At 38.9% G+C, this 15,315-nt stretch overlaps 1 protein-coding gene across 3 annotated transcripts in view; it reads right to left on the bottom strand.

The window, feature by feature from the left end:
- Positions 1-506: 506 nt before the first annotated feature.
- CCSER1 (coiled-coil serine rich protein 1) overlaps positions 507-15,315 on the bottom strand; it is an 814,997-nt gene continuing 800,188 nt past the window's right edge. For all 3 annotated transcript variants that reach the window (XM_081959555.1, XM_081959556.1, XM_081959557.1), the window contains exon 10: positions 507-1,060. In XM_081959555.1, coding sequence (XP_081815681.1) covers positions 575-1,060 — 486 coding nt within the window. In that variant the 3' untranslated portion in view covers positions 507-574. The remainder of the gene's footprint in view (positions 1,061-15,315) is intronic.

Here is a 15,315-nt window from a genome sequence, read left to right as displayed (position 1 = left end):
GCAAACAACTCCTGATAGCTAAAGAAACAAACAATACTATATATGCAAAGCAAAATGAAAGATGGATGGAAAATCTCAAAACTACAATCATCTTCTTACCCCAATTTAGGAGTGGTTACTAATTCTATTCACTCCTCACATTTACATCTACATTAACATTATTAAAAGAACAGAAGTGCTGTTTGATATATTCTTCTCAAATTGTAGGCAATCAAGTGATGGAGAGCAAAAGGAAAAAAAATAGATAGTTGGACCTCTTCTAGATGTTCAGTCAAGGTGTCCCATCCATTCAATAGGAAGCCAAGGCAGTTATATCATCAACTTCACAAAAATTTGGAATTTACAGTCTGGAGAACTCTGGAAAAAAACATTTCAATGTCTCATTAAAGTTAACATGCTAGCTCCCCTATCCTCCCCCCCCCCGCCCCCCACACCCAATCCTTGTCTTTATTTTACAGGAACAGCTCCAATTTCAGAAACAACCGTTAAAAAAGGTAGAACAATGGGTAGCAGCAGCTGAGAAGAATCGAAGTCAGTTAAATTGTCCACCTGAATAAATACGTGCGGACTCTCTTTACTCATCTTGCTGGCTTAAAGTCTGAAGTTCAGAGGTGTGAAGATTGTGGTGAAGGAACACGTTTTTCCTGCTGTACATGTGCAAAGAGATTGGTCCTCTTGGAGGTTGTCCAAGCCTTCCTATGAATGTGGAGGGTTGTCTACTGAGGGAAGGTTGATCTTTTGGAGGACCCGTGAAAATGGCACCATTATCAGCCTTGGCTGTTGATTTTGACACGCTTTGCATGACTCCCGTTACGCCGTTGTGGTTCACCTCAGAAGGGAGGTCTTCATAAGGGTCTCTTGTATGCTTGATAACTTCCACAATTTCTTTTTCCTTCAGGAGGTTGCCGAGACAGACACTTGACAACTGGCAGTTTTTGTTTTCACAGGAAGTGGCTGGGCTGCCTGGTGAATATCTAAAATGGTCCTCTGTGGCTGTATGTACTGATCTTTTGCCCTTTGTGTTGAGTGTTTGGCTCACCATTTTGTTTAGGTATGTAGCCTGGAGCAAAGGAAACAGAAAAGGGAAGGAGAAAAATATTAGAAGTAAAAAACATCTCTTTTCAGCAAGGTTGCTTAGGGCAGGTAAAATGTTCCTGTTCATCTCCGCAGCTACACAACTGGGTGTGTTTTCACCACTTCTGCATTAAAATTAAGATCCTTGTTCCTACCTGTAATATTCCGTTAAATGGCCATCATATTTTTCCCCTTTTAATGTTTAATTGCCATTCTATAATTTTAAAAAATGTCATCCTAATTTATTTATTTATTAATTTTAATGTTAATTTTGAGATAATTTCTTTATTGTTCGAGGCCCCCTCTGTGAAGGAGAGGTGCAATTTAAAAGTATGAAATAGAAATCAATAAAATAGCAACGAACACCAATGTCTGATATTTCCCTGCAAATATAAAGAATATAAAGAGGATTCAACTTTAAAAGAAACAAAACTTCAGGTACATTTTTCCTGCACAAAGCATTTATTTATTTACCTCAGGAAATAGTTTAAAAATGAAATCTTGTCCTAGTCTTATAATACCAAATTCATAAATAACTCTAATATGTTATTATATTTATCAAAACATTCATTCCAAACCATAAGCTTTTCTCCAAGTTGTTGTTTGCATTCTTTGGTGCAGTTATGTCATTTGGATCCCAACATTTTATTTCAAAAGAGGCATCCAATTTAAATTACAAGCAGCCTTCAACTTATGACAGTAATTGAGCCCAGAATGATGGTTGTAAGTTGTGCGAGTCGTAAAACACATCATCAAATGACCTCCTGAATGTTATGGCCCTTTTTGTGTGGTGGTTGTTAAGCAAATGCTGGGATTGCTAAGCAAACCTATTGTCTGCAATGTTTTTTTTTCATTGCTAGAATGTGGAAGTAAATGTTGGTTTCCAGCAAAAACAAAACAAAAAAAAACCTCATAATAAATTGTGGTCACATGGCTGTGGGATGCTGAAAACATCTGTAATTGTGGGTCAGTTGCCAAACTCCCAAAATGCAATCAGGTGACCCCACGGGGATCCAGCCATCGGAACTTTGAATCTGGTTCGCAAATTCCTTTCTGAGGGGATCATCATAACTTTGAAGTATTACTAAGGGATGACTTGCATTCCAAATAGATGCGGCCTGGCTTCCTTTTGAACACACCCATTGTTTTAGATCTAGTGACAAGGAACCCTACATCTTTCTAAATACACAACACCCTGGAGTAACCCTGGCAACATAACATCTGTCCTGAGATCCATGTTTAACTCTTGGAAAAAGTTCTAAAATATGTTATGTTCTCATCACTGGACAAATATACAACTGGAAAGATATAACTAGATTTCATGAACAGAGACATCTAATAACATGAGATAAGTGTGAAAAAAGACAGCCAAACACCTCTTCAGGTGTCAGATGTTACATCTTTTCTATCCTGCTCTACAGAGTAGAGAGAGATGGTCTCTGACAGAAAGCCACTTGAAGAAACTAGAAGCATTTGAAATGTGGATTTACAGACGTATAAGCTGTTACGTATAAGCTGGGCTGACAAAATCACAAATGAGGAGGTGATAAGCCACCTGGATAAGCAAAAGGAAATCATCAAAGCCATGAAAAAGCGAAAGTTAGAGTATTTGGGACATGTGATGCGACACTCAGAAAAATATGGCATACTTCACTTAATCCTCCAAGGAAAGATTGAAGGCAAATGAGGTCCAGGTGGAAGAAGAACATCATGGCTTCAAAATCTAAGGAATTGGTTTGGACAAAACTCAGCAGCACTTTTTCATGCGGCGGTTGATGAAAATAGGATTGCCCACATAATCGCCAACGTCTGATGATGGATATGGCACAAGAAGAAGAAGAAACACATCTTCTCTAAGAAAGAATGCTAAAGGCTTCCCGTGGTACAAGTTCCCTACTTATAGTTACAAAAAGTTGCATTCATTTTCATTTCCTTGAAAAAGAGTGTCATAATATCTCCTGCCAAATTCACATCTTCTAAATGTATTCGTGTTGATATTGTCAAGTAAAAAAATAACTGAATGTTTTAAAAAGAGATGTGTGTGCTTGTATGTAGATTGTAGATACACAAAGATATGGACAAAAGCATACACATACTTTGCTACCCAAATAGGGACCATGGTAACTTCTAAGGGAGTTATTTAAAAGCTATGGCATACTGCAATTAACAAGTTATGCTTCTCACTGCTTTCTGAAGATAGGAAAAAAAACCCACACATATTACAGTTCTAAAGTCCCAGGTTGTTATATATGAGAACCGACTGTCTTTTGTACTTTCCCTTTATGTTATTATAATTATTCTCTAATTACCACATTTCCTCATTTGCACCTCTCTATGAATTTGTCCAAGAAAAATTGAAAACACAGGGATTTTTTGTTCTCTTCCTACATTCAGTCAAGTTCATCCAAATGAAAAAAAAAATCAAATACCACATTCTAACTGGCTTTTTACACTATAAATTTAACAATGTTAAATTTGTTAATTCAACATACGTAATTATAAGTGCAATGAGAAAAATGATTAATGATGTGGAAACTGTAAAGCATCCTTTAGCAATGAACTAGCAGATTATTCTAAGTAATAAGATAGAACAGGAAAAGCAGCGATCGGAATTCCCTTCCAACTTTTGATTTTCTCAAATTGTAATTTACCTAGGAACAAAGAGAGCATTGAGCAAATGTTGAGGCTATAAGAAGCAGCCTAATCCAGTCTTTCTTCAATACCAGTAAGTCTTTAATGCTTTCAAGGGTGTCTCAATCAGAATAGAGCTAGAGGGGACCTTGGAGGTCTTCTAGTCCAAACCATTGCTCAAGCAAGAGACCCTATACCATTTCAGACAGGTAGCTGTCCAGTATTTTCTTAAGAATCTCCAGTGATGAAGCCCCTACAACATCCGAAGACAAGCTGTCCCACTCATTAATTGTCCTCACTATTAGGAACTTTCTCTTTAATTCCAGGTTGCTTCTCTCCTTGATTGGTTTCTATCATTGTTTCTTGTCCTTCTCTCCAGTGCTTTGGAGAATAATTTGACCTCCTCTTCTTTGTGGCAACCTTTCAAATACTGGAATACTGCTATCATTTTCCCCCTAGTCCTTCTTTTTCTCTAGACCAGGGGTGTCCAAACTTGGGAACTTTAAGACTTGTGGACTTCAACTCCCAGAATTCCCCAGCCAGCTATGCTGGTGGGGAATTCTGGGAGTTGAAGTCCACCAGCATAGCTGGCTGGGGAATTCTGGGAGTTGAAGTCCACAAGTCTTAAAGTTCCCAAGTTTGGACACCTTTGCTCTAGACTAGCCGAACCCAAATCCTGCAACCGTTCTTCATGTGTTTTAGTCTCCAAGCTTTTCATCATCTTAGTTGCTCTTCTTTAAGAGTTGGCTTGAGTTGGTTTGCAGTATAAAGAGCTTTTCTATGGATATTGATCCATACAGTTTCACTAGCCGAAGTATCAGAACAAGTCTTTCCTGACAAAGTTTATTAAAAGGTATATAAACCTTCCCAAGCTGCAGCACATTTCATTTTGCTTTGCATCATACCAATTTCCTTTTCTAAATTATGAAAATCCAGTGAAACAAATAGAGCCACAAGGCTGGCAAGTGAGATATTGTCAGACATACTGACCCTCAGCAGTACTACCCACAACCTCACAAGGCTCACAAACTTTGCATAAACATAGAGATATAGTTTGAGCAGTGTTGGGGTTCAGGGTTTAGTGATTGTAATATAGACAACAGTTTTCCTGTCCTTTCACTGGCAATTGAAGCTGGCAATTTCAAGACGATCTCTTCCTATATGCTATGCAAACTACAAGCAACTGAACAGGGATTGACTCAGTTCCTTTCTTTATAGTGAAGTGTTTTGACTGCTGATTGGTTGAGCCATGCAAGCTTACATACATTCAATAAACCATGATTCAGCAAGCTATGATTTACGGTGTTGTCTGGATCTGGCTTTTAAGTCGTCTGCCACTCTGCTAACTATTGGATAAATGGCAAACGATAGAAAGATTAAATGATGCTGACAAATGATCAACTACCAATGGGCTATATAATCTTTTCTTTTTCTTTTTTCTTTTTGCCTCCTAGGGCTCAGAGTGCATGAGTTGCCCAAAGTCATCCAGGTTTCTGGTCTGATGGCTTCACCAATACAATAAACTGGCTTTCTATACATAATCTCACAAACGTGCAATATGCAGCTCAGAAACTAGAGATTAAAATCTACACAGACATACCCATACCCATCAATTTTTTTCCGCTTTGAGCTAAGCGACATTCTAAAATTTGCAAAACAGGGTGAGAAATAGTAAGTCAAAGGAATGAAGACATGACATAAGAAAAAAATCTTCTTCTTCTTGTGCCATATCCATCATCGGACATTGACAATCATGTTGGCGATCCTATTTTTATCAACAGCCATGCAGAAAAGTGTTGCTGAGTTTTGTCCAAACCAGTCCCTTACATTTTGAAGCAAATGGTTCAAAATAGTTAAATCTAACTTGCACCATACAATTTTCTATTCATCTTCATACTTTTATATCCCTCTATATCAGTGTTTCTCAAAGTGGTCCGTACCGCCCCCTTGGGGGGCGTTAAAGAAGTGCAAGGGGGCGGTAGGAAGTTCCGCCTTACATGGGGGTGTTGAACGTACAGAAGGGGGCATTGAACAAATTCTATTTATTACTTGTTCTGTGACTAGGCGGACTCACACAGCAGTCATTGCGCGCGGCACGCGGGCAAACCTGCAACACCGATCGTTGCTGTTGGAAACATGGCTTTCATACGAGCGAATGTGCACTTCCTTTGTCAGTCTTGGGTCTAACATTGCGTCCCCAGTAGCACAAGGAATAAAAAATTCAATAAAATCCCATAGAATGCTGATCAAATTTCTATGATATCCTATTCAAATTTCTATGGCTGTGCTACTGGGGGTCTAGTGTTTGCCGTGCGCAGTGACTGCTGTGTGAGTCAGCCTCCTTTCACTGCGCCAGGAATGGAGGCTTCCCCAGTAGCACAAGGAATAGAAATTTCAATAGAATCTCATAGAAAGGTGATCAAATTTCTACGGTATTCTATTTAAATTTCTATGGCTGTGCTGTTGGGGTTGCTGGGTCTTCTTCCTTAGAGTTTAGGCGTCCTTGGCACATCTGACGAGCGAAAATGCCAGTTTCGGATAAAAAGGGGAGATTTGAGACTACTTCTAAGCAACATCGATCCTAGAGTGAGTGAATTGGTTGCGAAACATCAGTGTCATCCATCTCATTAAAAGTTCTGAATAAAAGTTGAGTTTATCAAACATTGTTCTGCACCATTAAAATTCATTTACATGTAATACATTTTGCAATTTAATACATTTTGTATATTATACAATTAAATAATCTTTAGGGGGCGGTGGCAAATCAAATTGTGTCTTAAGGGGGCGATGGTTAAAAAAAGTTTGAGAAACACTGCTCTATATTATCCCCGGGAGCCTGTTTGGTGTCGTGGTTACAGTATCAGGCTAAAAATTAGAAGACTGAATTCTATTCCCACCTTAGGCACAAAGTGAGCTGGGTCACCATGGAGCCTGTCACTTTCTCCCAGGCCTAGGAAGGAGGCAATGGCAAATCTTGCTAAAAAAATCTGTAGGGACTTCAATCTCCAAGAATCAGACCCAATTGATTGTGAGAAAAAAAAAATCTGCTTCTTCCTCGTGCAACTACTGCTTCTTTAATTGCCTCTATTAGTTTTTGTTATTGTTGTTCCTCGTCTAACCATGCCTCTACAATCCCCGTTTCTCTTGACCTACACATTTTTCCTTTTCATATTTCTGTTAAGATATAATATTTATTCTCTTTATATAACAAAGTCGTCTTGATGGATTACTTCCGTAGCTATCCATTCCACACCAATTCATTATTCATCTATTTCTACACATGTGCTTAAGTCATCTATTGCCACTGCATTCTCCTTACTTTTGTATTTTTCCCCAATTTACCCAACTTTCACATTTGTCTCTTACACAGACATTTTCATTTATTCTGACAAACATTAATTCCTTGCAACAGATAACATACTACCTGTGACCTTCTTAACAGCATTTGTAGAGCTTAACATTTCTTCCATTCCCTTATCTTTAGCACACATTCTGTTAAGGTTCAAATATTCATCCACTATTTCTGGGGTTGGGTTTTTTTTTTTTTTTGATATTTATATATCACCTGCAGAAATTCACTTCACATTCAAACCAAATTAATTTTGGTTTTAAAATGTGATATATATTTTTTCAATTCATATTCATCAATTTATCAGAGTGAAAATCACTTGATAAATACAGGCAAATCTCACACAAGATAAATTTATAATTCATGCCTGTTCACTTCGTTATAGGCCGTCTCTAAAGAAAGAAACATATAATACATTTTCTCAGTCATACATTTCTTGCAATTTGCTGAAGAAAAAGAATAAAGCAACAGTTTGGTTTCCAAATTTTGTTGATGTCAATTTCTCATACAGCTTTGATCCAAAATTGTGACAATTACACAAGGCACTTTATCAATAGTATAGGGTTTCCTGTTTGAGCAGGGAGATGGATTAGAAGACCGCCAAGGTCTCTTCCAATTCTGATTCTATTCTATTCTATTCTATTCTACTCTACTCTACTCTACTCTACTCTACTCTACTCTACTCTACTCTATTCTTTCAAATGAATACCCTTTTACATGAGTTGTAGTTCAGGCTACCAATGGCTATTAGTGTTGATGGCAATGTAACTATCTCTGAAAGCCATTTGGGCTGCCCTGTGCAGTTGGTCGGTCACTATGAGAATATACTGCTAGAGTAGATGGGCATAGAATAGACAATAGCATTTTCCAACTAACTGTCAAACAAGAATAGAGTCTTCATTCACATGTTATATAAAGAGCCCTTCTCCTCTATGGGTGAACCACTTCCATATTTTAAGGTATTTTTTTTCCTTCTGGTAGTCCATCTACATATCCAAACTACTGCACAGTTTTTCCCAAAATGGTTATCAGCCTATGATCACTTTTGTATGACCCCCCACAACAATTTGCATGCCAAAGCAGTTCATGCTTTATAGCTTCATTTAGCTATTTCCATTTATAATGGAATCTATACTTTCACTTCCCTGTAGGTAGCCTCAACATTACAAGATCGAGCCACCTTCATTTAGAACGATTGCATCCTTCTCCTTTCTGTTAGTTCCCCAGACATTTTTTTCATTCATGCATGAATTCATACATTCAGTCAATCAATCATTCACTAATGCATGCTCTCTACTATTTACTTCTCTTACATTTGAAGTCACAATTTTCCCTATGCCATGGGCATACCACAGATTGGCCCACACATAAAAACATTTGCTATCATCATTACTGTGATCAGTTACAGTAAGGCTTGCACATATAATCCTTTAGACACAGCAACAAGATTGAGGGAGAGAAGACTTGAGACTTCCAATCTTTTACCTTTATGAACTAGAATTTAGAGGGTAAAAGCCTAGAAGTCTCAAATCTTCTTTCCATTAAACTTCTATATTTCCACATCTTGATGTAGCATCTTGGCAATTCTTACCACCATGCTCTTATTTTTCAGGAGGATATCTCTTGAACTTCAACATATGGGAGGAATAGAATCCCGCAACTTATGCACTTACTCAACAAATAATAAGGGTTATAGAAAATAATGTAAGATATCAACAACAATATTAATAATTAAGAAGATACTTGGTTGATACCTAGGATGCTGGCAGCAACTTGTATCAACTATCAGCGCCAGCCAATGATATTTGTGATACATTTTAAAATGATCAGTTGACTGAGTTTCATGTTTAATGAATAAAAGTTAATAATAATCATAATAATAATCACCATCGCTGTACCAGGAGATGCAAGAGTCAAAGAAAAAGAACTGGGAAAAAATCACAAAATATCACGACCTGGCCATCAAAACTACACAGCTATTGGTCAAAGATGTAACAGTGATACCCATTGTCATCGGGGCACTTGGTACCATGTCCAAGAATTTTACAAAATACATAAACAAATTGCAGCTTCCTGCAATAACACCAGCGGAACTGCAAAAAACTGTGCTGTTCGGAACATCGTACATTTTAAGAAGATACTTGGTTGATACCTAGGATGCTGGCAGCAACCCGTATTAACCATCAGAGCCAATCAATGACATTTGTGATACATTTTTGTATCATTTGTTTGGTGGACTGAGTTTAATGTTTAATTAATAATAATAACAACAACAGCAACAATGACAAAGTTATAATAACAACAACAGCAACAATGACAAAGTACAAAGATCTACAAATAGAAATTGAACGACAGTGGCAAAGATCTACAAATAGAAATCGAACGACAGTGGCAAAAGAAAACACAGGTAGTACCATTGTTAACAGCGAGGTTGGGCACAATCCTAAACAACTGAAATACCATTTGAAAACCATTAGCATTGACAAATTCATTGTCAGTCAATTGCAAAAGGCAGCTTTATTCAGAAGAGCTTATATAATGCGACAACATGCCTCTAACTCCACAAAACATTATCATTTGCCTATCCCAGGTCCTTGGGAAGAACTTGATAGCGGGATAAAAATGCCAAATCTGGCTGACAGTGTGACAAACAATAAAAAAAAAAGAAACAATCCCTTTTTTTGTCAGAGGAAAGCATCCTTTCCCTGTGGAAAATAGAGTCGACAATATATTGTGATTGATCGAATGTTATTTGAATAATGAAGGGAAAGAAAAATAAACAGAGATTGTTTTCAAAAGTCCTCCTTTCTAATGTTAAGTAGCTACATGTGAGTATAATCAGTGATGGAGGAAGTGTCTCTTTAAATCATACACAGCAATTTAGAAGAACGTCCTACAGAAAAATATGCAGGAGAATGTTAAGAATCTGAGCATATCCCAAGACGATTCTGGCTTACTGTGATGTAGAAGCATCTGTAATGCAAATAGTTGCCAATTTGCATACATACACAAAAACTAAATTTGTATAGAGCCAATAATCGCCAGGGACAAAATATTAGATTTAGAAACCAATACATAAAAAGATATTATGTACTTATCACCGTTCTTAGTTAACTTTTCTTTATTTCTCTAGAGAACAGAAAACCTTGGAACAGGTATTAGTTCAATGCCAGCTTGTTCCCTGAAAAATACTTCTGACAAATTCTAAATTTAATAAGAAAGAGAATCTTTGCTCTTTATTTCTGCTCTTAGAACCCTTAAGGTGAACCTATGGCACGTGTGCCGGAAGTGGCACGGAAGTGTCTCTGGGCATGCTAGCCATCGACCGTTGCTCTTCCAGGTTTTAGCACATGCATGCCAGCCAGCTGGTTTTCACATACACGGGAGAGCCAAAAACCAGAAGAGCAGCTCCCTGGCATGCATGCGCATGCCGGGAGGCTGAGCTTACAGTTTCTGGCACACACGTGTGTGCTGGCCAGCTGGTCTTTGTGCGTGCATACGGGCCAGGAACCAGAAGCTCAGCTTCCCGGTGCACATATGCGCACCAGGGAGCTGTTCTTCCGGTTTTTGGTGCTCTCCTGTGCATGCGGGCATGCCATGGGCCCGTTCCGGCAGGTACTATTGTTGGTTCGCTCATGGGCACACTGCATGCACTTGATGTGCGCTGCGCTCTACACACGCATGCGCAATGCAATAAAATTTATTCTGCGCATGTGCAGAAGCAAAAAACAAGATGTCGGCACCTACGGCTCCACCCAGAGAACCGGTTTGGGGGCATGGCAGGCCTGAATTGTCAGACTACTACCAGTTCAGCCGAACCAGTAAGAACCCACCACTCGTGCATGCACATGGTCCCATTTCAGCACTCGGAAAGGTTCGCCAACAGTGCCTTAGCATAACACATCTTCCAAAATTTGGTCATGTTTTCCAAAAGAGCCCAAATAGTTTATCTCTCACAAAAAGAGAGGAACTGAGGAATTCTTGTTGCATATGTGCTTAGGATCATACCAGAGAGGAGATGTTAACTCTAATGTATGAACTGAAAACATGTGTAGTTTGATGGGTTTGGCAGGCAGGTTAAGAGGTAGGATAACACGGGGAAGGTTGTTTTCCTATTCACTAGGCATATAACAAAGCTGTGTTTTCTCAATAAAAAGAAAAAAAATTGAGCTTTGTTCTTTTCTTTTATCTGGGTCTAGCATCTCCAAACCTCCATTTATTATTTCCCCAGTGTCTGTGCAAATAGGCACAGTGGAAATCTTTTTGTGCATTCATTTCAGTTTCGTTTAAGCAATCAGATAAAGACATTTGGAAGTAAATTTAGAGAAGCCACCAAAGTTTTTTTTTTTTAATCTTCAAAGCTGTCGGTTCAGGGATCCCCCAAAGCTGCATGTCTGGTACCCTTTTCTCTCATATTGTTCCTTAGCTTCATTAGTAGCTGTTTATTTTGAAAAGTGCTGAGTTGAGTCACTGACACACGCTGACTGCAGATGGGGATTTTTATTCGTTCAAGAATATCTTTGGCAAAAGACCCGTGGTGAAAAATATTCATAGCAAAAGAAAGAACCAAAGTAAGTCAAATGGGCCAAGTTCATCTCAAGGAAAACTACATTATCAAAATCAAAGCTGGATGTTTGTGGTGGAAAAAACCCCCCACTCAAATTAGGTTTGGGTGACCCGGCTGAAAAGAGAAAATCAAAGGAAAGGCTGTGAAGATTTGCAAAGGAATACATGCAATTCAGAGGTGGGTTGCTACCGGTTCGCACCAGTTCGGGCAAAACAGTAATGAAAATTGGGACTGGGTCACCAAACCGGTAGGGACAGTGGCTGGCCACGCCCCCGAACTGCTTCCTCGGTCACCTCTCCTGTTGCCGGCTTGTTTTTTAGTCATTTTGTCACGTTCTGCGCAAGGGCAGAACAATGTACAGGCAACTGTGCACGGGCATGCAGCTTAGTTTCTGGTTCCAGGCATGCCTGAAGACCAGCTGGCTGGCACGCATGCACAAAGCGCATGCATAGCAAATCAGCAATAAAGCCGCCAGCAACCCACCCCTGACACATTTGCTCAAATTCTAAATATGTATGTTGCCCTCCGTTTAAGAACAATCACAGCAAAAGCTAAAACAACAAAATCCAGGCACAAGAGAAAAATGAGCAACATGGTATTTAGTAGAAGACCAGTGTCTGAAGGATTCCAACATTACAAAAGTAAGAGTGGGCCAGTCCAAAATAAGCTAATGCAGACTGATATGGATTAATTGCTCAATTTATTTTTTACAGGAGGAATCCTAGGAGCAAGGAGCAAGGAAAGAAGCTTATTGAATGAGAAGCAAAACCCCAAGAAATTTCTGATGCTTTTTGGGGGGGGGGGGACTTTAGCACAAGAGGTCAAAGCCATAAACAGAAATATTTCACTCTGCAGCAGTTTGTGGCTTAATGTAATCAACACTGATGATTTTATAGAAAGGAGATAAAAAAGGAAAACTGCTTGCCCCCTTTCTATACTCACACGATTTTAAACAGCTTTTGTAGCCCTGGCAGTTTATGTAACTGCGGATCTAATTTACTAGCACCAGTTTAATTTGCCAGTTAAAATCAGCCCCATAGTATGTATCCCATCTGTCAGCATGTCAACTGCTTAATATGTACAGTGCCTTGGTTCCATGCCCACCAGCGTTCATTGCAACAAATGATCCAATGTAATATAATTTAGCTAGACTAAGTAATAGTTCTTCATTTTAATTTGTTAAGACCTGTTCCTATTTATTGATTTTGGGATGCACCTAAACCATCCACTGTATTTTTTTTTTTTTTTTGCAACCTGAATCTGTTTCCATTGATCAAGTTCCTTCTGGCAAATATCTACTTAGCCAGGAAAACCAAGGTCTCATTCATCCAAATAACCCGGAGCAAAGAAGCTTCAGGTGCAATGAAATTAAAGCACAATTGGTAAATTTACCACCTGTAAACTCGGCAGGGTGCTAAGTGGCTTAGAACAATACGGAAGAAAAAAAAACAAGAAAAGATTGATTAGCCTGCCTTCTCCAATTTTCATTTCCTAATTTAATATCTAAAATCTTCCAAAGTTGGTGAAATAGTTTAGAAATGTCTTGTTCTCACATCCTGCTTGTCGTGCCCGGAAGATGTCTAACAATGCTTTTTTTTTTTTTAAGTATGTCATCTTGAGGTTATCTCCACTTCTCAGCTGAGGCAAACTAGAATTGTTTGAAGTTTTTGAAAGTGATATTTTTCTCCCCCCCCCCCCCCGAAAAACCAATCTAGGATAGGGGTGTTAAACTCAATTTCATTGAGAGCTGCATCAGGGTTGTGTTTGACCTGGGGGGGGCAGTGTGGACATGGCCAGCTCGACGTCACTCGTGTGTGAAGATCTGTGGGGGCCCGAGTGCTACATTTTCAGGTGTGACCCTCTGCCAACGAAAACGCAGCTCGGGAGGGCCAAGGGCCAGTCATTCGCTGTTTCTAGGTCGGCCACGCAGACCACATCTAATCACCCCGTGGGCTGGATCCGGTCGGCGAGCCTTGAGTTTGACACCTTTGATCTAGGGTGTGGACAGGAATTGCAATCTGGTCAGCCTCAATTACTTTGGCAAATTAGTTTTATTAATGTCCTTTTCTCTAATCTAAGCTCTGGAATTCTAAAGAAAGATTGCAGGGCTCTCACTCACAGTTGTTTGTGTGTATGTGCTGTACAAACCACCATTTAAATTAAAGATAAACCAATTTGATCTAGCTAGAAACCAGGAGAATGTGAGTTCTAGTTCTGACTTAGTCACAAAACACTACTGGGTGATTTGGGGATAATTATCAGGAGTCTGTGGGCTCTAGTCCAACCTAAAGCATAAAAACTGACTGGGTAACCTTGCATCAGTTCCTCTCTCTCAGCCCATCTACAGGGGAAAACAGGAGGAGGAAAGAGTATTAGGTATGTTTGTTTCCTTGAGTTATCTATAAAAATAACCAAAGCAGTACAGGTAGTCCTCCACTTACAACAGTTTGTTTAGTGACTGTTCAAAGTTAGGAAGACACTGAAAAAAGTGACATGACCATTTTTCACACTTATGACCATGGCGGCATCCCCATGGTTATGTGATTTACATTTGGATGCTTAACACATTTCTCACTTTGCAACATAAATTTTGGGCTCCGTTGTGGTTGTACATCAAGGACTACCGTATTTTTCGGCGTATAATACCCACCGAAGTACAAGATGCACCAAGGTTTTGAAGAGGCAAATTTAAAATTTTTTTTTTTTTTGCACTCCAGAAAATGGTCCATTTTTTGCTAAAATGGGCCCTTTTGAAAAAAAAAAAGGACATGAATAGCCTTTAGGACAGGGGTGTCCAAACTTGAGAACTTTAAGACTTGTGGACTTCAACTCCCAGAATTCCCCAGCCTGGGGAATTCTGGGAGTTGAAGTCCACAAGTCTTAAAGTTCTCAAGTTTGGACACCCCTGCTTTAGGAGGCTTGTAGAGTGCTCCTGGGAGCTATTGGGAATTGGGCAAAACTGAGCAAAAAACGGGCTGTTTTTCACTCATTTCTGCCCTCCCCAGCCCCAGGCACTCTCTGAAAGCCACCTAAAGGCTATGCATGGCCATTTTGGTGAAGGGGCGGGATTTCAGGAGGCAAAAAATGCTGTATTCAATGTATAAGATGCACCCAGATTCTCAGCCTCTTTTTTTGAGGGAAAAGGGTGGGTCTTATGCTCCGAAAAATACAGTACCTATATAAAAATAAATGAAATGAAAACGTTTGACAATTTAACAGAAGGACTGTAGAAAAAATTGCTTTGTATCAATGCAAAGGTGTTTTTTTTCCCATCGAAAGGAACACTGTCCATTCGAAACACAGTTAAGAATTCTGGACACAAATAGGATTTTTTTTTCCAATTCTTAATGGAAAATACTTAAAGAGTGAAACTTTGGCCAAATTGTACTCAAGCGATGTCTATTACAACAGAATGTATATTACCCAAATGACACACAGCTTTTTTTCTTTTCACACAACTCTTCCAACAGCACAAGCATCCTTTAAATATTAGCCCAAGAATACAGAAACAGTTTATTAAAAATGTCTTAGCGTTGGATGTATTTTTAATTTCTGTTTTTATTAACTGTTGGTTTTACTGACATTTAATCAAGCCATCACCATCATTTGATTTGAGTTTTTACATGGATTTACTTTTATAAGTCATTTGTGGTGGCTTGACTGAGTGTATATTCTTAATTAAAGAAATACTGAT

The sequence above is a fragment of the Natrix helvetica genome (genome assembly GCF_964273705.1).
Source record: "Natrix helvetica genome assembly, chromosome: 7".
Classification (NCBI taxonomy): Eukaryota; Metazoa; Chordata; class Lepidosauria; order Squamata; family Natricidae; genus Natrix; species Natrix helvetica.
The sequence above is the reverse complement of the archived record's forward strand: the minus strand, read 5'-3'. Positions and strand labels throughout refer to the sequence as shown.